This window comes from Hemiscyllium ocellatum, chromosome 48, assembly GCF_020745735.1.
Source record: "Hemiscyllium ocellatum isolate sHemOce1 chromosome 48, sHemOce1.pat.X.cur, whole genome shotgun sequence".
NCBI classification, from domain to species: domain Eukaryota; kingdom Metazoa; phylum Chordata; class Chondrichthyes; order Orectolobiformes; family Hemiscylliidae; genus Hemiscyllium; species Hemiscyllium ocellatum.
The window spans coordinates 4,966,064-4,992,094 of NC_083448.1; the positions used below are offsets into that span (position 1 = coordinate 4,966,064).

Below are 26,031 nucleotides of genomic sequence, written 5' to 3' on the forward strand. Positions count from 1 at the left end.
ACACACACACACAGACAGAGAGGGACGTGGAAAAGGGGCAGACACAAGGAGAACGGATGTCCAATTTGAGCAGAAAAACCAAAGAGGAAGAACCGTGAGGGGTGGCAATGAGAAAAAGATGTCGTTGAACACAGTTGGAGACAAGGAGAGGGGCGTGAGGAGGAACAAAGAAGAACAGGACAAGTTAATTTTCAGCACTCAACCGCACAGTTCTTCGGCAGCACCCGCGCTCCGGCGGAAATGGGCACAACTAACGGGCGCACAGAGGACGAACACGCCAAGCATGCACGTGAGGAACACACCGCAAGCTCAGCTCTCGATGCCCTAGCTCGACGGTGAACGGTTCGGAGCCAAGCAGAGACGTGCAAACCCAGCCATTAGTGCAGCGACTCGGCCTACGTGTCGTTACGTCTTTACGACGAGCCCCCCCACCCCACCCTTCCTCACCTCCCCCAATTTCAATCCAAACAAATCAGCCTCATGGGAACGCCACAAATATGGCGTCAAGTTTCTATTTGGGGGTGTGCGTTGCGATTAAAGAGAATAAAAAACAGAGAACCCTCTAAATGCAGGGTGGACAGCACTCAAAATCTAGTTATTTTCCACCTGCAATGACCGACAGAACAGTTCACTCGGCAACTCCTGGGCAAATCCATGCTGTACGCCGAGGAACATGGTGCCAATTCCACACAAGCTACCCCAGGGCACAAGCCACAGCCACCAGGAAGGCGCTTGTTCGTGTTGACAAAAAAATTGCTTTGACACTTTACGCCAAGGGGAGTCATCCTCACAACCCTGCTTCCCCCCCCCCATCACGGCGAAAGTCTGCACCACAGCATCCCGGGAGGCGGGTTTCAAACGTTACAGAACTTGAATCCGAACCGGGGCTCGACAGACGTGACCAGGTCCGCACTAACCAGCCGGCTGGCCGTTGAAGACCGCACGCCAGACAAACGGGACACGACAACGGGCAGGGGAAAAAAAGCAACTGGCTTGGCCGGATATATTCAACGACAGCTGAGCTTCTGGACGCTGAAGCCAGCTGAGTGGCTTTGCGGACTTGACATGGCACACAACACGGGAGAGGATAACTGAATACAACACAACTGGCAAACTCAACAGAGAACAAAAACAAAATATTACATACAGAAAGACAGAGAGAGAGAGAGAGAGAAAGGGAACGCAAAGTCTTGGATATCTCTGGATCACCTTAATTACCAAACTACTTAATGAGAAATTCACTGGAACAACCAGCTAATTATTAATTGTTTGAGAAAATTAACAGAGGGTGTGATTAAGGCTAGTTAGGTTTGGTACATCATTTCACTCCTTTCACAGAGGCCTTGGCAGCTCTGTGTTATACCTTTACAGCCACATGTTGTAGGAAGGGGATGGTCAGCTCATCTGACCACCTCGTTCTACGCCACGACCTCAACTTCAAAGCTGTCGAAACGGGGAGGAAAGGGGGTGCAGAGGGCAGTCTTCAGCCGGCCCCAGGGAGTTCCGCACGGAAAGCTTCGCTTTTCAGGTCACGGGAAGGGCAAAGGAACAAACACTGGTCACTCTTCGAGCAGGCGTTTGCTTTCGGAAGGCTTCTGGGAGTTGGGGGCAGACGGCGACAACCGACTTTGACAAGCGTAAACAGACACCTGGACGGTCGCAACGACACCTCGCTATTTTCGCGATCGCACGCTGGGCGTCTCCTTGGCTTTGAAAATCCCGATTTGGGGACGCGTGCGATTGGGGCCCAACGTCCAGAAAAGGCGCCATCAAGACAACTGACCAAGATGGCCGACCCCTCCCCCCCCCACTTCCCTCAGTTGGGCTCCATGTCTTGCTGACTAAGTGGATGAGATGCTTTGCAGGCTGAGACACACACACACACCACCACATGGGTGAAGAGCACAGCACGGACAGACAGATCGACAGACAAGGGATCCGGAGGGAACTGTGCCACACAACAAAAGGAAAAACAAAAAAACTTAAAAGCCTTTTGGGAGCTGGAGGAGGATTGGAGGTGCTGAAGGCATTCTTGGAAGCACAAAGAGAGAGCGCCATTAAAATGACACGGTCTGGAAAGAGGATGCACAGCCGGCCGTCAAGAATTTGTACATCTACCATTCTAGAGGAGCTGGATCACTCAAGCATGAAAGCGCAGAGCTTCTCTACAAACAGAGTCAAATGGTTTGGCTTGTCTTCTCTTCCTGAGCTAACCCCCCGCCCGCCCTCCCCCTATTCGTTATAGTGCCCTCTGACTGTGGTCTCAAGCTCAGATCTGTTAAGCATTTCTCAACACGCCAAACAATGTCAGTCGCAAAAAAAAAACACTAAACAAAAAGAACTGAATCCCCAAAATACAGAGGCCACTGGTTTCTAGATCGGAGACATCGTGACACGGTTTTTCCTTCTCATTTGAGACAACGTCCACCCTCAGGATTTCATGGAGGGCCCGGTACCTTTTAACCGGATGTGAACGGGACTGGGATTGCTGGGCCCAATTCGGACAACAGTCCAGAATCAGCAGCATCGCAGACGGGGAGAGCCTGGAGTTACATGGAGGCCTGACTGACTGAGAAGGGCAGATACAGTAGATCTTAGGCTTCTGGGGAGTGTTGCTGAACAAAGAGACCTTGGAGTGCAGGGTCATAGCTCCTTGAAAGTGGAGTCGCAGGTAGATAGGATAGTGAAGGCAGCGTTTGGTATGCTTTCCTTTATTGGTCAGAGTATTGAGTACAGGAGTTGGGAGGTCATGTTGCAGCTGTACAGGATATTGGTTAGGCCACTGTTGGAAAACTGCATTCAATTCTAGTCTCCCTGCTGTAGGAAGGATGTTAAACTTGAAAGGTTCAGAAAAGATTTACCAGGATGTTGCCAGGGTTGGAAGGCTTGAGCTACAGGGAGAGGCTAGACAGGCTGGGGCTGTTTTCCCTGGAGCATCGGAGGCTGAGGTTTATAAAATCATGAGGGGGCAAGGATAGGGTAAATAGACAAGGTCTTTTCCCTTGAGTGGGGGAGTCCAGAACTAGAGGGGCATAGGTTTAAGGTGAGAGGGGAAAGATATAAAAGGGACCTAAGGGACAACTCTTTCACGCAGAGGTGGTGCGTGTATGGAATGAGCTGCCAGAGGAAGTGGTGGAGGCTGGTACAAAGACAGCATTTAAAAGGCATTTGAATGGGTACATGGATAGGAAGAGTTTAAGAGGGCCAAGTGCTGGCAAGTGGGACTAGATTAGGTTGGGATATCTTGTCGGCATGGACGGGTTGGACCGAAGGGTCTGTCTCCATGCTGTGCATCTCTGTGATTCTATTTCCTTCCCAAAGGGATATCTGTGATCCTTCCTTCAGGGTTTTAACGACAGTCTACTGGTTTCCAAATTGACGCATTTACGGTCTCTCAAAGATGCCCAACGACGAGCAGGCTCGGGTGGATCGACCAGTGTCCAGGGATGTGCATTCTCGGTGGAGCTAGCCATGGGAAATGCAGGGTTACAGGGGGAGGGTCGCCGCAGACCGGACGGGCCGATTGGCCCCTGCCTGCGCTGCAAGGATTCGACAACCACCAAACAGCAACTCGCTCCGAGCCGTCTGTATTTTGGGGAACCCGAACCTGGGTTAGCTCACACAGCGGGTGGTGATTTCGATGTCCGATTCGAGGTGCTTCTGAACAGCTACTCGATTTCTCAACCAAGCTCTCGTTTTCCCCGCCCCCGACTAGTCTCACTCAATCCAAAGAGAGAAACCATTCTCAAAAGCTGAAGACACAAGAAAAATATAACTGGCTGAACATCAAAACCACCAGCTCTTGCCTACCTCCTACCGTCAATCTTTTCAGGCGCTCCTTGCAGACTGCGATGTCTATGGGTAAGAATGCAAGAAACAGACAAAACACAACAGCAAGCAAAACAGTTAGTCTTTTAAAAAAAAAATGTCACAAGCAAACGATCAAAGATGATTTGGCTGGGGGGAGGGAAATGAGGCCTTTGTGATTCCAGGCAAATGAAAACTGATCATGGCTTCACAACAACAGGATGCAACATGAACACACCGATGGATCAATAACCTCAATACTGAAAGGGTTGCTTAGCGTGTTGGTATAGTCAAAGGGTTACTGCACCCCCAATGTGGGCTCCGTCAGAACCTATCCAGGCCCCTGGCCTGCACAGCAGTGGGCAACATTTGGGGGAAACAGACCTGTACAATGCGATGGGCGGGCAAGGCGGAGAGCAATGAATGAGTGGTCAAGAACATGTCTGAATTTTGCTCGTGATGCGCTAAAATGTAGGGATTAGATTAGATTAGATTACCTACAATGTGGAACCAGGCCCTTCGGCCCAACAAGTCCACACCGACCCTCTGAAGAGCAACCCACCCAGACCCACTCCCCTACGCTTACCCTGACCAATGCAGCTAACAATACGGGCAATTTAGCACGGCCAATCCACCCTAACCTGCACATCCCTGAGCACTATGGGTAATTTACCATGGCCAATCCACCCTAACCTACACATCCCTGAGCACTATGGGTAATTTACCATGGCCAATCCACCCTAACCTGCACATCTTTGGACTGTGGGAGGAAACCAGAGCACCCAGAGGTCACCCGCACAGACACGGGCGCGTGCAAACTAAATTGTCTCAGGTACCGCCGCAGCGCTCTCGGGTCACATCTCGCTCGTGGCGGGGGGAGGGGAAAGCGACCTCGAAAGACACAGCCCCTCAAACTCTCTAACAGCTTCGTTGGGCGGGGAAATGGAATCTTTTATTAGAACGAATAAAAAAAACAAAAAAAAGGGAACTGCATTATTCCCTACTCCGGGTCCTCATCTCAGATCCGGACACGGTAATGCTTCCCATCTCTCCACGCGTGCCTCACCCTCGCTCCCTCTACAGTGCTCTCCATATCTTAAAAGGAAAGTCGATCCAAGGGGTGGGCTGCTCTCTCATTAAAACACGGGCGACTGGCGGGCGGTTTAACCTGAGGGGTCACTCGCACCTCAGGAGAGGCAGAGGAGGACAGTCCTTCACGGACGGCTCAAGCGGGTGGCGGGAACTGAACCCTGCGCCGTTGGCGTCGCAAACCAGCTGCCCGGCTGATCCTTCCTCACCCATGTCTAGGCTGACAGCGACGGTGCCAACCGCGTTGGGAGCAGAGGAGGGAGGGAAATTTCTGGAAATCCAAATCGGCGAACGAGTGGCTCAAAGTGGGGTGGGGGGCAAAAAAAAACACTTTCAGTACAGATTTGGCCACTGATCTATCACGGGGTCTTAACAAGTGCATCGCAAAGCATTAATCAAGCACAGCACGGTTTTTCAAACCGAGTTAAAGGGAAGCAGAGGGGTTGGAGAAAGCAGCCATGCATGTGGAAACTGGAGGCTATGTCGGAGGGTCTGTGGCGGAGTTGGGGGCGGGCGGGGGGAGGGGAAAGGGGGTGGAGGAGCTGAAAGGAAAGGGGTTTTTTTCTCATGCAGCGGTAGGTTATTTCTCCAATGGGTGGCGCACAGCAGTCCATGACAGCTAAGGCACAGACCTGATGCAGCTGAGCCCGCGGAGGCTCCGCGGCCGTGCAGAGCAGTAGGCCGCATTCCCTCCCTCCCTCCCCGGGTGACCGACGTTCCCTGCTCATCCTGACCGGACGAGCAGGAGAGTATCCGGAAGGTAGTACCGAGAGCCAGCTCGGCTACACGGGAATCCGACAGGGGGGGGACAGACAATTCCTCAGGCTGTGTCCAGAGAGGCGGGAGAGGGCCTTTGCAATCGGCTGATCTTTACACTGCTGCTGTCGAGAGGTCAACAGTACCAGTTTGTGAGGGTCTACAATATCAATCCCAGTCGCCTCACACCTCACCAGTGGCCTTTGGTGACTCGGAATGAGCTAGCTTCTCTCGACTGCAAGGTTTCGCAACATCGCGTTCTACGTGTTAGGAACGTGCATTCGAACGCCAAACAGGTGAAGGAAAACACGCCGATAACGGTTCTCTCCAGGAGCCTGCCCAACAGAGCTCTTAAATAAGGCCGGTAACTGGTCACCTCCGACGACGCAAGAGCAGACAAGCAGCATCCTCGTGAACAGCAAGCCCAGGGGAGATGGCAGCTTAGTGCCCCTCTCCACGTGCGAAAAGGAAGTGGCACCACCGTCCAGCTCCACTGAACCGTCACTGGGCAGGAGCAAGCCGCTTGGCAACCCAGGGGCACTAACAGTCCCAGGACCCACCACGCTCCCGGCAAAGCGGCCTTTTAAAGCAAACACAAGCCGGGGCTGCCAAGAACCACCACATCGGCTCCCTCCTTCAGGGCTGCCGTGAGCAGGGTCGCAGGGTTGGGAAGCGAGAGCTCCCCATGCGTCGCTCGTGCATCCTTGGCGCAATGGAAACAAAGGCAGAAAAGGAGGATACGGAGGGAAGTAGGGGAAAAAAAACGAGAGAGAAAGTGAACTCTGACCCTGGGGACACTGCAAAGCCTTTCCATAAGGTCCCTGAATTTGTCTCTTTGTCCTGAGGGGGGGGGGGGGAAAAGAGTGGAACCAGCCCTGAATCCTTCCAACGTGACACCACTGGAAAGCAGCCAGGATCAGAGGGACCTTGGTGTGCATCTACACTGGCCCCTTAAAGTATAAGGGGATAAAGTGGTTACGGCGACGTGTGGTATACTTGTCTTTACCACCCAGGCATGGAGTTTAAGAGCAGGGAGGGTTTGGCTGGGGACTGTATACAATGTGGGTGAGACCACTCAGCCAGAGTATTGTGGGCAATTCTAGAATCCACATGGGGGGGGGGGGGATGGGATAGCACTGGGAGAGAGGGGAGGGGGGACAGAGGGAGATTTACAAGGATGGCGCCTCATGGAGAAGCTGGAGAGTTTCAGTTCTTTTGAGAGATTGGACCAACTGGGGGTGGTTTTCCTCACAGCAGAGGAGATGGACAGGGGAGATGAGCGAGACAGATAAAATGGTGAGGGGTATCGAGAGGGTGGACAGGAAGGAAGCTTTGTCCCATGGTGGAGGGATCAGTGATCTGGGGGGAGGGGAATAGATTTAAGGGAAGGGGGAGGGGGGGAAAACCGTGAGGAAACATGTTTTCCCCCAGAGGCTGCTGGAGACACACTGAAGGAGGATTTAGATGGGGCACTCGCCGTGCCAAAGCCATGGGGCATGTGCTGGGGAAACGGGGGTTAGAACAGCGAGACGGTTGACTTCCGACCGGCGCAGACGCGACGGGCCAAAGGGCCTCAGTCTGTGCTGTAGGCATCTCTGACGACTGGAGGTTACACTAATGAGCAGAAAATGAACCGGACCAACCATATAAACACCGCAGCTACACGAGCAGATCAGAGGCACGGAGGGATTTTACTCTTGGATGAAGAGAGAGAGTGTGTGTGTGTGTGTGTGTGTGTGTGTGTGTGTGTGTGTGTGTGTAGCACTGGACTAGGGAGCTGATGCGTATGGTACGGCTTTATACAAGTGCGAAGGCTGCTGAACAGGTTTGCAGAATGGGAGGAGACACTTTCGTTTTAAAAAAATCAAGAACTCCCACTGACATCTTGGAGAATAGGCCACTGAGGCCTTGTTCAGAAGGGGATGTCCCTCTCGAAGATGGTAAACACGCTGGCCAGACAAGCAAAGGAGGCTGAGACAGGCCGTGCGCTCGGAAACCCGCGGCCAGCCCTGAGCAGAGGCAAAACATCTGGCCCGGCTGTCTCGGAAAAGCCGGACGCAGACCCGAAGGCGAGAGGACACCGCTCACCCCTCAGTGCACACAGGGTGGGGGTACGGGAACGGTGCCCACACTGTGGGACAACCGCAGCGAGGGGCCAGCAGGCTCAGCGGCTGCTGTCCTTGCTGACACACTGGCCTTTCCTTCTGGGAAGCTCCCTTTGGAGGGGCATGCCAGGGGGAGGAAGAGAGCAGCAGTCCTCCAGACGTGAGAAAGCAGAAGTCCCACCTCAACAAAGGGGCAGGGACTCCGTTCAGAATGCTGGGAAGGAACCACCAAATTGTCCTCTCCTGCTGCCGCTAGGATCTCGGTTGAAAAGGCCGAATCGAGCAAAACTAAATGCCAGTTGTCCAAGTGGCACTGGGTTTAAGTTTGTCCGCTGCACTGCTGCCTTCCCACGTGAGCACTGTCGTTTTAAAAAACAAAGTTTAATTCTAAATGGCAATTTTTAATCCTCAACACTCTTCCACAAAAGGCAGCTTGGTCGTTCATGTTAACATCTGACAGAAAGTTTTCTTAAGCGAGGGGTGTGGGGAAAAGGGATATGGGCCACAGGTCAGCTGTGAATGGACAATCTGGAGGGACTAAGTGCCTGTTCCTATGTTCTCTGGCAAGTATTCCGTGTGGAGATCGGGTTTGAGGGAATTTCCAGTGAAGGAAGGAACGCCGGTGAATAGTCTTCGGTGGGTCGGGTTGGGCCGAAGGGCCTGTTTCCACACTAAGTGATCTAATCTAATCAAGCTCCTTTCCCCCAGGGTAGGGGAGCCCAAAACTAGAGGGCACGGATTTAAGGCGAGAGGGGAAAGATATAAAAAGACCCGAGGAGGCAACTTTTCCACACAGAGGGTGGTGTGAGAGCTGCCAGAGGAAGTGATGGAGGTTGGTACAATGACAGCATTTAAAAGGCACCTGGACATGGACATGGATAGGGAAAGGTTTGGAGGGATATGGGCCAAACACAGCTAGCTCGGTTTAAGAAAGGTGGTCGGCATGGAGGAGTTGGGTCAAAGGGCCTGCTTCCCTGCTGTATACCTCCAGGGGAGTCATGCGAGGGAGACTCTGTTGGAGCTAATGTAGAGCTGAGGAGAGAAAGGTTTACCACAAGGTCGCACAGCGTAAATCATCACTGTTTGAAGAAAAACTTGATCCCGGTCTGGGCGGACAAACCCATGCCAGAACACTCGAGAGCCAATGCAGTTTTAAAAAAAAAATGGAGACACTTTCAAAACGGCACGCATTTGTCAGGCTATCATGCTCCACACACACACACACACACAGAGCAAATGCACAAGACCCTGGTTGTCGTCAATTCACAGCAAACCTTTTCAGTTCGACACACACACACACACACACACACACACACACACAGGCTGCGTGGCGGATGACAATGGATTTCCAGTGGGTGATATGAAGGTGCAGCTGGAGCAGGATAAATACGGAGGCTGAGAGATGCAGACACAACTGCCCACTGGGGATTACTGCTGCCCTGGCAAGAACAGGGACTTGGTTCAGCCGTAAATAACAAACGGGCACTTAATACCCCAGACCATGAGTTATTCGGGGGGAAAAAAAACTTAATTAAAGTCATAGAGCTGTACAACACAGAAACAGACCCTTCAGATCATCTCGTCCCTGTCAACCCAGATATCCCAACTTACTTTAGTCCTGTTTGCCAGCAGGCCCTTTTTCACATTTTCTTGTGAACCCTTCCTATTCATATACCCATCCTGTTAAATGCTGTAATCGTATCAGCCTCCACCACTTCCTCTGGCAGCTCATTCCACACAAGCTTTGTGTTGGCACAAGTTGCCCCTCAGGTCCCTTTCCAATCTTCCCCCTCTCACTATAAACCTATGCCCTCTCATTCTGGACTCCCCCACCCCAGGGAAAAGACCTTGTCTATTTACCCTATCCATGCCCCCTCATGATTTTATAAACCTTGATAAGGTCACCCCTCAGCCTCAGATGCTCCAGGGATAACAGCCCCAGCCTGTTCAGCCTCTCCCTGTAGCTCAAACCCTCCAACCCTGGCAACTTCCTTGTAAATCTTTTCTGAACCCTCTCAAGTTTCACAACATCTTTCCGAACGGTTGTAGCAAACGCACTGGCCTGCATAGTGCTGGAAAGGGCATTTATGTACTGTCGAATCGATTTCGGTGGAGTTAGAGGCTAACTATCCTGAGGAAGGGTTACAGGACTCGAAATGTCAAGTCTGCTTTCCCTCCACAGATGCGGCCAGAACTGCCGAGTTCCTGCAGCAATTTCGGCCTTCCTTTTGGGATTTCCAGCATCCTGCAGTTCTTCAGAAATTTTCTGTGAGCTATCGCACTGATATTGTGCTTACTGTAGGCAGACAAATTGTAGACAAGAAACAGAGAACATTTACTTGGCCGAGATAATCGGAGGGCTTCAATTATTCCCGGTCAAGGGGCCGGAAAGGACAGGAATTCCTGAATTAATTCGGCCAATCAAGTGTTGGATTTCAGGAAAGGAAGTATAGTGCAGCCCATTTCAAAAAGGGCGAGCCTTTTGGGAATGGCAATCGTAACAGTAGGTTCACAGCAGAAGGAAAACAAAATGTTGAACATAAGGAGAGTGAAACACAGCGAGTTGAAACAGGAACGGTCAGTTGCAATGGTAAATCCAAATCAAAAGCATTTAAAGAGGTGATGACTTGATTAAGGGCTGGACACAGTGGGGGTGGGGAAGGAGGAGTAATTAAAGGTCAAAATCCTGAGAACACAGCTTTCTAGTTTCATCTTAACAACAAATTTACAAAAATTTGTTTCACTATAAATAGGAAGGATATTATTAAGCAGAAATCGCTATGCTGATCGTGAGTTAGAAAATATTCAGCAGAATTGGAGGGTTGGAGTTACAAGGGGGGAACTGGGCCATTTTTCACTGGAGCGTAGGAGGTTGAGGGGGTGACCGTACAGGGGTTTATAAAATCATGAGGGGGCACTGATAAGGTGGAACCGCTGCTGCCCTTTCCCTGGGTTGGGGGATTTCAAGACTAAGGGGCATATTTTAAAAAAAAAAGGGGGAGAGGAGAGTGATTTTTTTTTTAAATCACGAAGGGCAATTTTGTTTTGAACAGAGTGGTTCATGTATGGAACGAACTTCCAGAGGAAGTAGTGGGCGCAAGTGCAGTCACAATGTTTAGAAGATATTTAAGGAAGGACATGAATAGGAAGGGTTTGGAGGGATTGGGGTCAAGCACAGGCAGCTGGGACTAGTTCGGTTTGGGATGAGGGATCGATTCGACTGGAGGGTCTGTTTCTGTGCTGTACGACTCCAGGACTGCATTGAAATGTCGGGCCATACGGCGAGTGTGATAGCTAGAGGGGAGAACTGGAGGAGAAGGGGGCCTAACAACAAAAGAGGACTAAAAGACTGCATGAGAAACAGATTAAGGCTCAACATTTAACAGGAATTCAACTGTCTTATGAACAGGGGAGGGAATTATTAGAACAGTAACAGGGACTGACAACTTCAGCTGCAAATGGAAGCTGCCGGCCTTACAGCAACAACCGGCTACGTTTATCTTGCGCCTCCGAGGACGTAATAAAAGTTACCAAGGCACTTGGCAGGGAAGTGCTACGGCAAAAGGGAAAGGCGATGTATACCTGGGCAGGTTCAGGAGAGGTTAGGACTGGAGCCAGGCTTCGGGAGGTTGCGTGCTTGAGGAGCGTAAGAGGGAAAGTTGTCAAAACTTTGGGAGTGGATTCTGGCAACAACAGCCTGGGCAGATGAAAACCCTGGCGCAGCACTTTTTTTTTTAAAAAGAAAGACCTCTCCCTTTCAAAAAGGCATCCAGTTCCAACCGGAAGGAGGGTGGAAACAGATTTAAAAGCTCATCTTCAGGAGGAAACCGGATAAGTCAATGAAGGTGGGGGGGGCAGGGAGAGGAATCCTGTGGGGATTGGGATGAACTACGTTACTTCAAAAGGGTTGCCACAGGCTCAATGCACTGAAGGACCTTACTTTGACTCAGACAGGAGGTGGGCGCGACTGTACACTTTTTTTAAAAAAAAGTGTAGAATCCCTACAGTGTGAAAACAGGCCCTTTGGCCCAACATGTCCACACCGGCCCTCCGAGGAGTAACCCACCCAGACCCATTCCCCTTACCCTATATTCACCCCTGACACTACGACCAATTCACCTGGCCTGCACACTTTTGGACTGTGGGAGGAAACCCACGCAGACACGGGGAGAACGTGCAACCTTCACACGGACTGTCGGCCCGAGGCTGGAATCGAACCTTGGCGCTGAGGCAGCTGTGCTAACCACCGTGCCGCCCTCACATTACTGTACATTATTCACTTTTGTCTTGCCAGCCCTTCCCCTCTTGCTCCCAGCCTGCTTAAAAATTAACCGGGAGAAACAACGGGAGAGGGATAAACCCACCTCCACGGTTACCAGGCGCGGAGTTTCTGGAGACTGTGCCTTATCCTCGGACACAGGTGAGCGCACCGAGCCAGCAGAATCACAAACACAGCTCCCTCACAGGCAGACCTCCTCCAGAGTCGACGCTCTTAGATTTGGTGCGCCGAGCTCTCAGGGTCTCCTGCGGCACAGCGGTAGTGCCCCGACCTCTGGGCCAGCAGGCCCACCTGCTCTCGAGGCGCACCAAAGACACGTTTGAAGAGGAGAGAGCTGAGCTCCCCGCGAGTGACAACTTGGCTTCCGGACAGCGAAAGGCCCTCCCCGAAAAGGCAAAAGGTTGTCGTTTGTAATAACTTTCCAACAAAGCCCTCGTCAGTCGCTAAAATGACGTACGCTGCCCGACCCAACATCAACCAATGAAACGTGGACTACTAACAATTGCTATTGTTTCAAATAGCAATTCGTCTGAGGGGTCAGGGCGGAGCTACGTGCCACAGTTCAGTCCCAACACTGAATAACAATGAACAAGCAATATGTAATTTTGCAGTCGGTCTGTGTCTGACCAATAGATGGCTAGAAATCTCTTCAACCATTTTGCCTTCTTCACGAGAGGAACTTCAGACAGTCCGGCAAGGCGAAACAGCCAACTCGACTCTTTTACTTGTTTAAAAAAAAGCAAACGTACCTTATTTTCGCTCAGAATCAAACTGTTTTAGGTTCAAATATTAGGCAGGCTGCTTTACCTCACTCCCTCCCACCCCACCGCATGGGAAACAAAACCGATGGGGGGGGGAAACGCGTTCACACCACGCAATGTATCACACACACACACACAGCAAGCAAAGCGTGAAAGGAAACAAGCACAAGGCGCCGGGCTCCCAGCGTTAACGGCCGTTCGACAGATTAGTGAGCAGACTCAGCAAAACACCGAACAAAACTGCTCCCAGGGTTACGCTCACCGCAGCGAGACAGCATTGCTGGTCACCGCAGCTTGACAGAGCTTTGAAAGACTCGAGATCCCTTCTGCCAAGGGGTACAAGATGGCGGTGGGAGCGGATTTACGGGCGGCAGTAGGGTTGGGTGGGTGGGGAAAGGGGATGCTGTCTGCAGGAAGTGTACAGGGCACAGCCACGCCATCGACAGAAGCAAAAGTGCCCCGGCTTCTCCGGCGGGCTCACATTCCCAGCCGGTCAACGACAATGGGCAGAGGCGGTGCCAGCCTCGGACCCTAAATCTGTCGAGGGAGGAAGGAAGGAAGGCAGACAGAATTCTGACTCGAGACAAACACTGCTTCTTGAACCTCGACTTGCGCCCCTCAGCGACAAGACACAGCAAGACCCGATCTGTATTCGCCAACCCCAGTATACCGAGAGGGAGGGCTGCCCACGGGTGAGGCCAACTCGACACCCGGAGGGAGGAGACGAGAAAGAAAACCTGAAACGTGCCTGAGGTACGACTGAAATTAAAATTCCCCAAAATGCACCAGGGTTGCGGACAGAAGCCAAAACGAACTGAACCACACATTCGGCAGAGAGAGAAAAAAAAATGGCGGCCAACTCCGGGACACGGTTAAGAGAAACGAAAAGGATTTTTGAAGAAAATATGCCCAACAGGTAGGTCCGCAGTCTGACATACGTCGGTAAAATCCTTTTACTGCAGTTCGAGTACAGACTCAGTGACAGGAAGTATGGACGTGGTATTTTTGAATTGCCCAGGGAGACAACGGAGATTTTGTTTGTTGGCGGTGTAGGGGATTGGGGGGGGGCGAGGTGTCAGAGGTTATGTGGGAGAAGCAGCGGCGAGGGTCGTGTTAGAACGCACACACAGTCTCACACATGCACTGGGTGTCATTCAAGAGTGCAGCCCGACGGCAGATCAGCATACAGGAGGAAGAGTGCAGAGTGTTCGGCACTACATGCACGCATGCTTTTAACAACTACAAGCCAAAACTCGGGTTGGTTGGAAAGGGGGGTTTATAAAAAACAAAAAGACACAGGGGAGGAGCTCCAACACCAAAACATTTTTTTAAAAAAAAAATGAGGAGAGGGGCCCGCCCACTCTAGAGCCCTCACCAAGTCCGTTTGAGCTGGTGACTAGGTTAGCTGGAAGGGACGACTCCAAGTCCGCATCCAGGATTCCTAGTGGGTCGAGCTGCGCAACATGGTGACCCCGGATCTGAAATGAGGAAAAGGAAAATGGAGGGAGGGAGGGAGGGAGTCACAGAGAGAGAAAGAGAGAGAGGGAAGGAGGAAGGAGAAGAGAGGATTTTTTTTTATACATTTCCTTAACGTCAACGCGAACGGAAGTGCCCGAAACGCGTCTCACCAAGGCTGGAGGGCCCGACTGGAAAAGCGTTACCCGACTCATCGAACGCGACTACATTAATGCCAAGCGGATCAAGCTTTGAGACGTGGTGACCCCTGACCTGTGGGACGGGAAACAAGAACAAAAGGCTTTAGGCTGTGCTCGTCAAAGGGCCTCGAGCGACGCAGAACGCCCGCATCCTGACAGGCCCCGGGACAGGTCACAGACAGCAGCAGCTCGGAGGGAAGCCCACATCCTGACAGGCCACAGATAGCAGCGGCTCGGAGGGAGGGCCGCATCCTGACAGGCCCCAGGACAGCAGCAGCTTGGAGGGAGGCCCACATCCTGACAGGCCCTGGGACAGGCACAGACAGCAGCAGCTCTGAAGGAGGTGGCTGTCGAGGAGAATCCGCGAGGAAGACCGTGTCCGTTCACGGCTCAAGGGGTTTGGCTCCCCACTTGATGGAAAGGGCGAGTTTGTTGCTGGGAGACATTATGAGGGGACTGCTGCCCATTGACTCAATTCAAAATGGCTGCCAAGCTCGACTAGCCAATACATCGGCAAATCCTTCCCTGAGTTTGGTAGGCCTGGAAACGCGCACACACACACACCAGCTCACCTTGAGGAGCCTTGCAGGTCACTGTATTTGAACCTTGAGCACAGATTCGCCTGTAAGCTTGCAAAGGGAGCAGCAGCACAGGATAACAAGTGAGAGGTAAGAACTCATACAACCAGGGCCCGCCTTCCAACTCCCCCCTACCCACCGGGCGGTTACCTGATAAGCTCTGATGAGCGACTGCACTGCCAGGTGATCCTCCACCAACTTGTCCACGTTGGGCTGAGCCACCATCACCGACTGGGCGCTGGACAGAGATGCCATGCTGGCACCCAACGGCGGAGGACTTTGGTAAGCTGTGCCTGGCGCCGCCCCTGCATTGGCATTTCGGAAGAACACATCCCAAGACTGCAGGGAGAGACAGAGTGGAAAAGCAGATATCGCGACTTTAAAACAGGGCTGGAAATTTAAAGTTTAGACATAAAATGATGTAATGTCTGATTGAGGGCACCCATCTTAGTCACAGATGCCAACTTGACAGAGTTATACAGTGCCTCTAAACCACCAGGAGCCTGCTCCAAGCTGTTTCAAATGTCAATAGTTGCTCCAAGATCCAAATCTCTGACCCCAAGCACATGAGGTTGAACCATGTGAGGAGGTATGTCTCGAGCCGCGTGCATTAAAATAAGCTGTGCTGGACATGCCCGAGAGTCACCCAATCGGAGAAACCGGAGCAAGTCACATGGTATAGCCCCCTCTGCCACTTTCCTGCATTACCCTTTCACCCTGTGGCCCCCGGGTGGTCAAGGATTGACCCCCACCTCTGCCTTAAATATATTCCGTGACCCTTCCTCCATCACTGTCTGGGGAAGACAGTTCTGGGGATCACTCTCTAGGTTTAAGACCAAGGTGAGAGTGGTTTTTGAGTTACACAGCATGGAAACACAGACCCTTCGGTGTTCGTTCCATATACGTACCACCCTCTGCGTGAAACAAAATCGCCCCTCAGGTCTCTTTTATAATCTTTCCCCTCTCACCCTAAAGTGCTGATCCCACCCCACCGTTGTCTATTTACCCAATCCAAGCTCGTGATTTTATAAACCTCTATAAGGTCACCCCTCAGCCTCAGACGCTCCAGGGAAAAAAAACAGCCCCAGCCTATTCAGCCTCTCCCGTTGGCTCAAATCCTCCAACCCTAGCAACATCCTTGCAAATCTTTTCTGAACCCTTTCAAGTTTCACAACATCTTCCCGAAAGGAGGGAGATGAGAATTGCACGCAATGTTGCACCAATGTCCTGTACAGCCACAACATGGCCTCCAAACCCCTGTACTCAATACTCTGACCAATAAAGGAAAGCATACCAAACGCTGCCTTCACTATCCTATCTACCTGCGACTCCACTTTCAAGGAGCTATGAACCTGCACTCCAAGGTCTCTTTGTTCAGCAACACTCCCTAGGATCTTACCATTAACTATAGAAGTCTCGCCTTTAGTTTCAAGGTGTGCCCCCTGGTTGTAGACTTTCAGGAGGGGAACATTCTCACAGTATTCATCCCGAGAGGAAAACAATCCAGGCTCATTTCCCCGCACTTGCCGAGTGAAGGACTCCCCATTTCAAGCTCTTCCCTCACCTGAGGAATGGTAACCCCTCTAGTTCAACTCCCCACTAGTTCCAGTTTCCCCCTACCTCTCTCTCTCCAATGACAGAGCTTTGGGACTGGGGCGACTTGACATTCCCTGTTATGAAGCTGAAGGCGTGAACTGTACCTTAGGGAGAGGGAGAGGGAGAGGGAGAGAACACTCTTTTCACGCTGAGAGCTTGCAGGCACCTGTCCTGTCGAGCTGGCAGACTCTTCTGGAAAATTGAAAATTGGATGGAAAATGGACACCTGGGTTGGTTACTGTTTTGACCACAATTTGAATTTAATCAGTCCAAATTATGCCCCAGGATACTAAAACCCAATTGAGTTTGAATTTATTGTTTTTGCCAGCCTCGAACCAGTGAGACGACCCAATGTTTGGGGTAGAAAGAAGCAGGCATTTTGAAAGTCAGACAACGGCTAACTACCATTGACAGAGTAACTGCAATTGAGACAGAGCTGTCATGCAAAACACCAAAGGGCACCTCTTTCAGATGAAACACTGTGGAGTTTGCACATTCTCCCAGTGTCTGTGTATGGGTTTCCTCCGGGTGCTCCAGTTTCCTCCCACAGTCCAAAGATATTCAGGTCAGGGTGAATTGGCCGTATTAGGTGCATTAGTCAGAGGGAAACCGGTCTGGGTGGGCTACTCTTCAGAGGGTCGTGTGTGGACTTGTTGGACCGAAGGGCTTGTTTCCACACTGTCGGGAATCTAATCTAATCATTGTTGCAGCAAAAGACAGAACACGACCCAGGGAGATCGACAAGCCAGAGGAAGACAGACACAGATGACTACCACCGCTATGTGGTGTTGAAATTAAGTTGATGTAATTTTAATTCAGGTTGTTACAGGAACAATGTATTGTTGTACAGTTAGAGGCAAACAACAAACATTTTGAGAAAGCGGGGCTTAGAATTGTAAATAGTTGTTATTTACATTCACTTTTAGACTTAGAATAAATTGGGATTGTTTTTTCTTCAAATGGTGGAATTTGGGAGTTCTCTGTCACTTCTACTTGAACAGATTGAGGCAAGGCGAGCTTTTCTGGGTATTTGGTTTAATTAGCAGAAATGAGCTGAAAACGTGTTGCTGGAAAAGCGCAGCAGGTCATGCAGCATCCAAGGAGCAAGAGAATCAATGTTTCGGGCATGAGCCCTTCTTCAGGAATGGTTCCAGCTCCCTCTGGTTGATCTGAATGCCAGGGTCAATGGAAGGAGAGAGGCAATGAATCCATCAGGGCTCCCTCCCGCTGAGAGCCCAGTGGCTCCTGGTCCTCAATAGCGGGCCAGGGTATGGGTCGGTCAGCCAGCCGTTGGGATACCCAGTCAGGTGAGGGAGAAAGTGAGCTTCCCCCCCCCACCTACGTACAAGCCATTCCCCACCCCCCCGCCCAGCCTGACTGTCAGTAAATCGAGCCCACAAGCCCAGCAGGGTCACATCACATAACAGGGCAGCGGGCCGTGAAGGCTGCAAAACTGGAAAGATCCTCATGGCACCAATGGTTAGTACAAGCTCCCTCCTTGGGAGGAACTCAAGCACCATCCGACTGCATTTTAATCGAGGGTGCCGTACTTTAATCAGACAATTGAAAACAGACTCCCCAAGGGTCAGGCCCAGGACTAGTTTAAAAACTGCCCGAGTCCACCTTGAATATAGTCAGTGACCCAGCCCCCACCTCACCCCCCAACATAGGTCAATGTTTCCTCAGCCTCCCTAGTCACTTGCTGCAGCTGCACTCTAACCTTTTGCCGGTCACATCCAGTTACCCAGGCTTCCTCTGAACTGCAGCGTTCTGTGATCTGTCTCCACTTGATTAATATTCCATTAAAAGGCAAGCAGCACAGACACTGACCCTTTGGTCCAACTTGTCCGTGCCGACCACATATCCTGAATTAATCTAGCCCCATTTGCCAGCACTTGGCCCATATCCCTTCCTATTCATAGACCCATCCAGAAGCCTTTTAAATGATGCAATTGTACCAGCCTCTACCACTTCCTCTGGCAGCTCATCCCATACACGTACCACCCTCTGCGTGAACAAGTAGCCCTTTAGGTCCCTTCTAAATCTTGCCCCTCTCACCCTAACCCTCTAGTCCTGGACTCCCCCACCCCATGGAAAAGACCTTGTCTATTTACCCTATCCATGCCCCTCACAATTTTGGATCTTATGTTTTAAATCTTTCCCCCCTCATCTTAAACCTAATTTCTCTCAACCTGGGGAAATAAAAAAAGACTTTGTCTATTTACCCTATCCATGCCCCCTCATTTTATAAACCTCAACAAGGTCACTCCTCAGCCTCCGACACTCTGGGGGAAAAGAAACCAGCCCATTCAGCCTCGACATGCAAGGTCAAACAAAAATCTTATCTTCTAGGCAGATTAAAGAGGTCTCTCCTTGTTACAGCCAGTAAGGGATTGAAGGATAACTTGGGGGGTGGGTTCAAACCAGACACGCCGTTTGCAAAACAAGGAGCCTTCCACTCAAGGTCAAGACGAGGAATCTGTTTCTCTCTGGGTCGATGGAGCTTGCTTCCCCATTCAAAGGGACCTCAGTTAAGAGCACTTGGTAGATTTTATGGGCCACAAGGGAGAAGAGTGTTATGGGGGAAAACAGGCAGGAAAAGTGGGATGAAGGCCAATGGGATCAGCCACTGAAGGACAACAGCAGGTTAGAGGGGCCAAATGGCCTGATCCTGCGCCAGATTCCTACTGCAAATGTGTTGCTGGTCAAAGCACAGCAGGTTAGGCAGCATCTCAGGAATAGAGAATTCGACGTTTCGAGCATAAGCCCTTCATCAGGAATAAGAGAGAGAGAGCCAAGCCGGCTGAGATAAAAGGTAGGGAGGAGGGACTAGGGGGAGGGGCGATGGAGGTGGGATAGGTGGAAGGAGGTCAAGGTGAGGGTGATAGGCCGGAGTGGGGTGGGGGCGGAGAGGTCAGGAAGAGGATTGCAGGTTAGGAGGGCGGTGCTGAGTTGAGGGAACCGACTGAGACAAGGTGGGGGGAGGGGAAATGAGGAAGCTGGAGAAATCTGAATTCATACCTTGTGGTTGGAGGGTTCCCAGGCGGAAGATGAGGCGCTCCTCCTCCAGCCGTCGTGTAGTACGGCCTTGGGAGTGAACTGCCAGTCTAGAGGAGCAAGTGACAGTTGAGCAGCGATGGGAAGGGTCCATCTTGTGTCAAGCATAAACTCATGGCAACCAAAGCTGGCTTGACTTGACCCATTGGTCTCTCCCTTTTCAGTTGTGTAGACAGGAGCAACGAAGAGGGTAGATTTTGCCGATAATTCCTCTTTTCATTCCATTAAAAGAGAACAATCGGCGCCTGGCATTCTGCGTGATCGTTTCGGAATGAGATTCCCTGCTCATTTGACAAAGTTGAGATGCAGATGGGTAAAAGTGGAGCGCGGTGTTTCACGGAGCTGTAACCATCGTGACAGCACGCCCAGGAAAGATTTACTGGAGCGGTGCAGAGGGAACTTGGCTCTGTACGAGGGGAGCAAGCCTGCGAGCTGATCCATGATGGAGATGAGCTAACCATTTCCCTCCTGACGGGGACAAACAGGACCCCACGTGCCACCTGGAATGACCAATCGCGCCACTATCTCAGTGCCTGGGCCTGGTCCACACAAGCAGCTATTTATACAGCGGTCCCAGGATGATTCTGGCAGCTGAGACCCAGGCTTCAGGCGTAAAAGCAAACACTGTTTACAGTGTGCAGCAGAGAGAGAGAGAGAGAGAGAAACTCGAACAGAGGCGTGGGGAAGCTGCTTCAATCCGGCCTGGTCAAATCAGAACCGCGTCAGGAGAACGACGCACCCACAAGACAGGCTCAGTCTCATCTCCCGCTTCTAAAACTGGCACGGGCCACTTCGAAGGGACACTGGTGGGATTTAAAGCTTAAAACCTGCAAATGAAAGCTCATTGTAGCCATGGCGACCATGAAACCGGCATCGGTTGGTGGTTGAGAAAAACAACCCGTCGGGTTTACCAACAGAAATCTGGCATCCTTACCCGGTCTGGCCAATACGTGACTCCAGAGTCAGAGTGGCGTGGTTGACTCTGGCCGAGCTTGGCTCGAGGATAATTAGATTCACAGATTAACACAGCCCTGAGGCGGCTCTTCGGCCCATCGAGTCTGCACTGAAATAACTCACAAAGCGCACTCATCCCAATTTCCTGCACTTGCCTCATATCCTCAATATCATATTTTGAAGTACTCATCCAAATATATTTTTGTAATAGGTTGCAAGGTTTCCAGCCTCCACTACCTTCCCTGGGTGTACATTCCGATTCCCACCACCTGCCAAATCCCCTCAGAACCTCCTGCCCCTTACCTTGAAACTATGCCCTGCACTGACTGATCCCTTAACCAAGGGGAACAGCTGCTCTCTATTCACCCTGTCCATACCCTTCAAAATCCTAAACTGCTCCATCATGTCCTCCCTCAGTCTTCCCTGCTTAAAGAAAACAACCCAGACGTTTCTAGTCTGTCAGAGAGTCATAGAGATGGGCAGCACTGAAACAGACCCTTCAGTCCAACTCATCCATGCCAACCACATATCCTAACCTAATCTAGTTCCATTTGCCAGCATTTGGCCCATATCTCTCGAAACCCTTCCTATATATGATGCCTTGTAAATGCTGTACCAGCCTCCATCACATCCTCTGGCAGCTCATTCCATACCCGCACCACCCTCTGTGTGAAAAGGTTGCCCCTTAGGTCTCTTTTATATCTTACCCCTCTCACCCTAAACCTATGTCCCTCTAGTTCTGGACTCCCCCAGCCCAGGGAAAAGACCTTGTTTATTCACCTTATAAACCTCGAGAAGGTCACCCCGCGGCCTCTCCCTATAGCTCAAACCCTCCAACCCTAGCAACATCCTTGTCAGTTTTTTTTTCTGAACCGTTTCAAGTTTCACGACATCCTTCTGGTAGCAGGGAGACCAGAATTGCTCGCAGTATTCCAAGAGCGGCCAAACCAACGTTCGCCACTTGCCCGAACATGACCTCCCAACCCCAAACTCATTGCACTGACCAGTAAAGGCGAGTGTCCCCTCATAATTCCTCATCGCCGGAACATTGCTTTAAACCTCTTCTCCACCTTCTCTCATGCCTTATCTTCCTGGAGATCTAATGCCCAGAAATACTTGTGGATCTCCTGTGGAGAGCTAGTGAGTGATTTATACACTGTGAAGGAGACAGTGTGTTACTTGGCCTTCCAGCTTACCAGCTACTGCTAGTGATTTGGTAAACTCTCCTTATAGCTCAGGTTCGCCATCCCAGGCAACATCCTGGTGAACCAGTGCTGTATCCTCCTAAGTGATAACACGTCCTTTCTGTAGCAAGATGACCAGACCTGCACACCGTACTCCAGTTATGACCTGACCAAACCTCCTTACAATTCCAACAGTACCTCCTTGCTCTTACATGCTATACCGTGACTGATGAAAGCAAGCGCCCCATATGTCTTCTTTACTCGACTAATCACATGCCCCGCCGACTTCAGGGATCGGTGAATAATTACCCCGAGGCTCCTCTAAATGCCCCAGTGACCTGCCATTCGTGAAATACTCCCCAATCTTGGTGAGCTCATCACCTCACACTTATTCGGGGTGGGCGATGCCAGTGTAGTTTCCGTGCCAAGGAAGGCATTGAAGATAATGAGCTGGGGGGGGGGGGGGGGGGGCAAGATGAGAGGAAAAAAAACATTGACGATCACCAGCAACCAACAGAGAAGGAAGCTCAAGGAAAGTCACCCCAAGATCTGTGGGTTACCTCTACCAGACGGCCAACATAAAAGGCCAAATCGCTCGACTCTGGGGCGAGGTTGGGGGGGGGGGGGGGGGTCTCATCGCCTGTCAAAATTGTTCAAAATGTGGAACTATCTCAAACTGCACCAGAGGACAGCACAAGAGATCCCAGTCAGACAGGTCTTTCCAGGAAATCCCAATCGTATGCGTAGTAATGGCCTACCAATTGTCTGACTGCAACAGGAGAGTACACTCAACGACAATTTATCCACAATTGTCTCAAACCAACAAAAGTGGTTTCTTTTTTCCCCGCCTCTTGGTTAGTCAGATCCATCCTGGCAAACATTTCACAGGCGAGCAGGCCCCAACAATCTGAGCGCGACAGGGGCACCTTAACTTATGCGTTTCCAGCCAGCTCCGAAAGCAACCCATCCTGAAACTTCACATTCCCGGAGCAAACCACACCCTCCGATGACTGCAGAACAGCTCCGTGCTCCGCAACAGCTGGTGCTGTTAAACGCACCAGTTCAAACAGAGACAACGGATCCAGGGTGTTTCAATTTGCCAAGGAAACACTGACTCATAGTTTGGACAAAGGCTCCAGGAGGAAGGAGGGCTGCAGGATTGAGGAGTGTGAAGCTGCAGGAAGATCGTAGGATAAAATATTTCCAAAAGGCATTTGTAGGGGGGGGGCTACTTAATAGCCTGCTGCGTTGGGAATAGAAATGAGCCTGGACAGAGAATTGGCTAATCAATAGAACTAGGGATAGAAAGGGACATGTTAAAGATGGCAGCCTGCAAGGATTTGATGGCAACAGGGATCAGTGCTGGGGCGACAATTAATTACAAATCAGTGACTTGCTGAAGGACAGACAAAATGGCAAAAAGGAGATAGGAAGGCAAGTGGGAGAATAGCAGACGGCTGGTTGAGAGCGCGGGCAAAAGACTTGGCAGATGGAATACCAAGAGGGGAACTGTGACTTTATGCACTTGTGTGCATAAGAGGATACATGATGTGATTTAAATGGAAGACTGCAGAACAGAAGGGTTCGACATGCATCGCAAAAATGAGACAGCGTCCGAGGTCAGCAATTCCACTGCCATGTTGGCAGTTAGTTCAAAGGGAACGGAGTGAAAAAGTGGGAAGGTTTTGCTAGAACCGCACTCGTCAGACCATAGCGGGAAGACCGTCAACGGTTTTGGGGCCCCGTATCCAAGCAGAGATGGACCGGAATTGGAGGCAGCCCAGAGAACGTTCACTGGGAGGAGCCCAAGTATGGAGGGACTGTTTTCTGAGGAGAGGTTGAGTAGACTGGGTCTGCACTCACTGGAGTTCAGGAGAATGAGAGGTGACCTTATTGAAACATACATTCTTTGGAGGCTTGACAGAGTGGCCTTGGAAAAGGGGTCTGCCCTTGCAGGAGTGGCGAGGGTCAGAGATTAGAAAGCAGAGAGTAAGGGGTTGCCCAGTTGGGACAGAGACGAGGAGGAATTTCTTCTGAGGTTAGTGAATTTGTGTTATTCTTTACCACAGGAGGCTTGCCAAGGCTGGTTATTCAAGGTGGAGACAGGCAGATTTTTCATCAGTAAGGAAAGCAAGGATTATGGGGGGAAAAATGGAAGAAAGTAGAGTTGAAGATGATCAGATCAGCTCTTATCTCACTGAATGGGAAGCAGGATCAATGGGGCAAATGGCTTACTTCCATCCCAATGTCCTGTAATCTGACACATTAAGCACCTTCTAAACCCACAATCGCTTCCGCCTGGAAGGGCAGCAGACACGTGGGAACTGCACCCCCTGCAGTTCCCCTCCGGAGCTGCACACCAACCTGATCTACGGAGTTAGAGACCATGGAAACAGACCCTTCGGTCCACCAGTCCATGCTAACCATAATCTTAAACTAAACCAGTCCCACCTGCCTCCAAACGTTGACCATTCATGTACTCATCCAAATTCTTTCACAACGTACCCGCATCCACCATTTCCACAGCAAGTTCATTCCAGACAAACCTGGGTAAAAAAGTTGCCCTTCACGTCTCTTAAAATCTTTACCCTCCCCTCAACGTATTTCTCTTCTCTTTAACAATATGCCCCCTGGTTCCGAAATCCTCCAACCTAGGGGTAAGACATCTGCCATTCATCTTATTGATGACTTTATAAACATCCATAAGGTCACCCCTCAGTCTCCTATGCTAAAAACAAAACATCCCAGCCCCTCTCCTAACTCAAACCTTCCATTCCTGACAACATCCTGGTAAATCTCTTCCGATCCCTCTCCAGTTTAATAATATCCTTCTGATAATAGACCGATGAGAACGATGCATGGTCTCCTGAAGAGGTCTCACCAACATTCTTTACAACCTCAACATGACGTCCCAACTCCTGGACCTAAAGGTCTGACCAATGAAGGCAAGCGTGCCCAATGCTTTCTTAACCAGCTTATCTATACACGATGCAAACTTCAAAAGGATTATGTACCTGAACCCCAGGGGTCTGTTCTACAACACTATCCAGGGTCCTTCTTTTAATCAGATGAAGGGCTTATGCCCAGAACGTTAATTGTCCTGCTCCTCAGATGCTGCCTGACCTGCTGTGCTTTTCCAGCACCACACTCTCGACACCCTGCTTTTAATTGCCGAAGTCATGCCCTTGTTTGTTTGACCAAAATCCAGCACTGCGCATTTATCCACATTTAAGTTTCCTCTGCCACTCCTCAGCCCATTGACCAACACTTAAATATATTCGCCAATCCTACAAGGTCACTGGGTTAAAATTCTGGAACCTCCTCCCTAATGGCACTTGTGGGTAACCCTAGATAACAAGGATCACAGCAGTTCACCTCTGTCCTGAAGGAGAGTCACACTGAACTGGAGACATGAATTCAGCTTCTCTCTCTCCACACAAGCTGCCAAGTTTCTCCAGCCCTTGGCTTTCCTGGCTCTACCACCACTTCCAGGGCAACTGGGGTTGGGCTAACCAGGACTAACCCAGCCAGTGGAGCTCTCCACACCACTGGGGTTGGACTAACCCAGCCAGTGGAGCTCTCCACACCACTGGGATTGGACTAACCCAGCCAGTGGAGCTCTCCACACCACTGGGATTGGGCTAACCAGGACTAACCCAGCCAGTGGAGCTCTCCACACCACTGGGATTGGACTAACCCAGCCAGTGGAGCTCTCCACACCACTGGGATTGGGCTAACCAGGACTAACCCAGCCAGTGGAGCTCTCCACACCACTGGGATTGGGCTAACCCAGCCAGTGGAGCTCTCCACACCACTGGGATTGGGCTAACCCAGCCAGTGGAGCTCTCCACACCACTGGGATTGGGCTAACCCAGCCAGTGGAGCTCTCCACACCACTGGGATTGGGCTAACCCAGCCAGTGGAGCTCTCCACACCACTGGGATTGGGCTAACCCAGCCAGTGGAGCTCTCCACACCACTGGGATTGGGCTAACCCAGCCAGTGGAGCTCTCCACACCACTGGGATTGGGCTAACCCAGCCAGTGGAGCTCTCCACACCACTGGGATTGGGCTAACCCAGCCAGTGGAGCTCTCCACACCACTGGGATTGGGCTAACCCAGCCAGTGGAGCTCTCCACACCACTGGGATTGGGCTAACCCAGCCAGTGGAGCTCTCCACACCACTGGGATTGGGCTAACCCAGCCAGTGG

The 26,031-nt window shown here is 51.1% G+C and overlaps 1 protein-coding gene across 6 annotated transcripts in view; it reads right to left on the reverse strand.

The window, feature by feature from the left end:
* The window catches only part of LOC132836994 (2-oxoglutarate dehydrogenase complex component E1), an 88,378-nt gene that overhangs the window by 41,310 nt on the left and 21,037 nt on the right, over positions 1 to 26,031 (reverse strand). For 3 of the 6 annotated variants that reach the window (XM_060856602.1, XM_060856601.1, XM_060856603.1), the window contains exons 3-5: positions 15,181 to 15,369; positions 14,173 to 14,275; positions 3,811 to 3,855 (exon numbers count right to left, since the gene is read on the reverse strand). In XM_060856602.1, the coding sequence (XP_060712585.1) occupies positions 3,811 to 3,855; positions 14,173 to 14,275; positions 15,181 to 15,369 (337 nt within the window). Of the gene's footprint in view, positions 1 to 3,810; positions 3,856 to 14,172; positions 14,276 to 14,425; positions 14,526 to 15,180; positions 15,370 to 26,031 lie in introns of all 6 variants that reach the window. The other 3 variants (XM_060856604.1, XM_060856605.1, XM_060856607.1) reach the window with 3 other exon arrangements.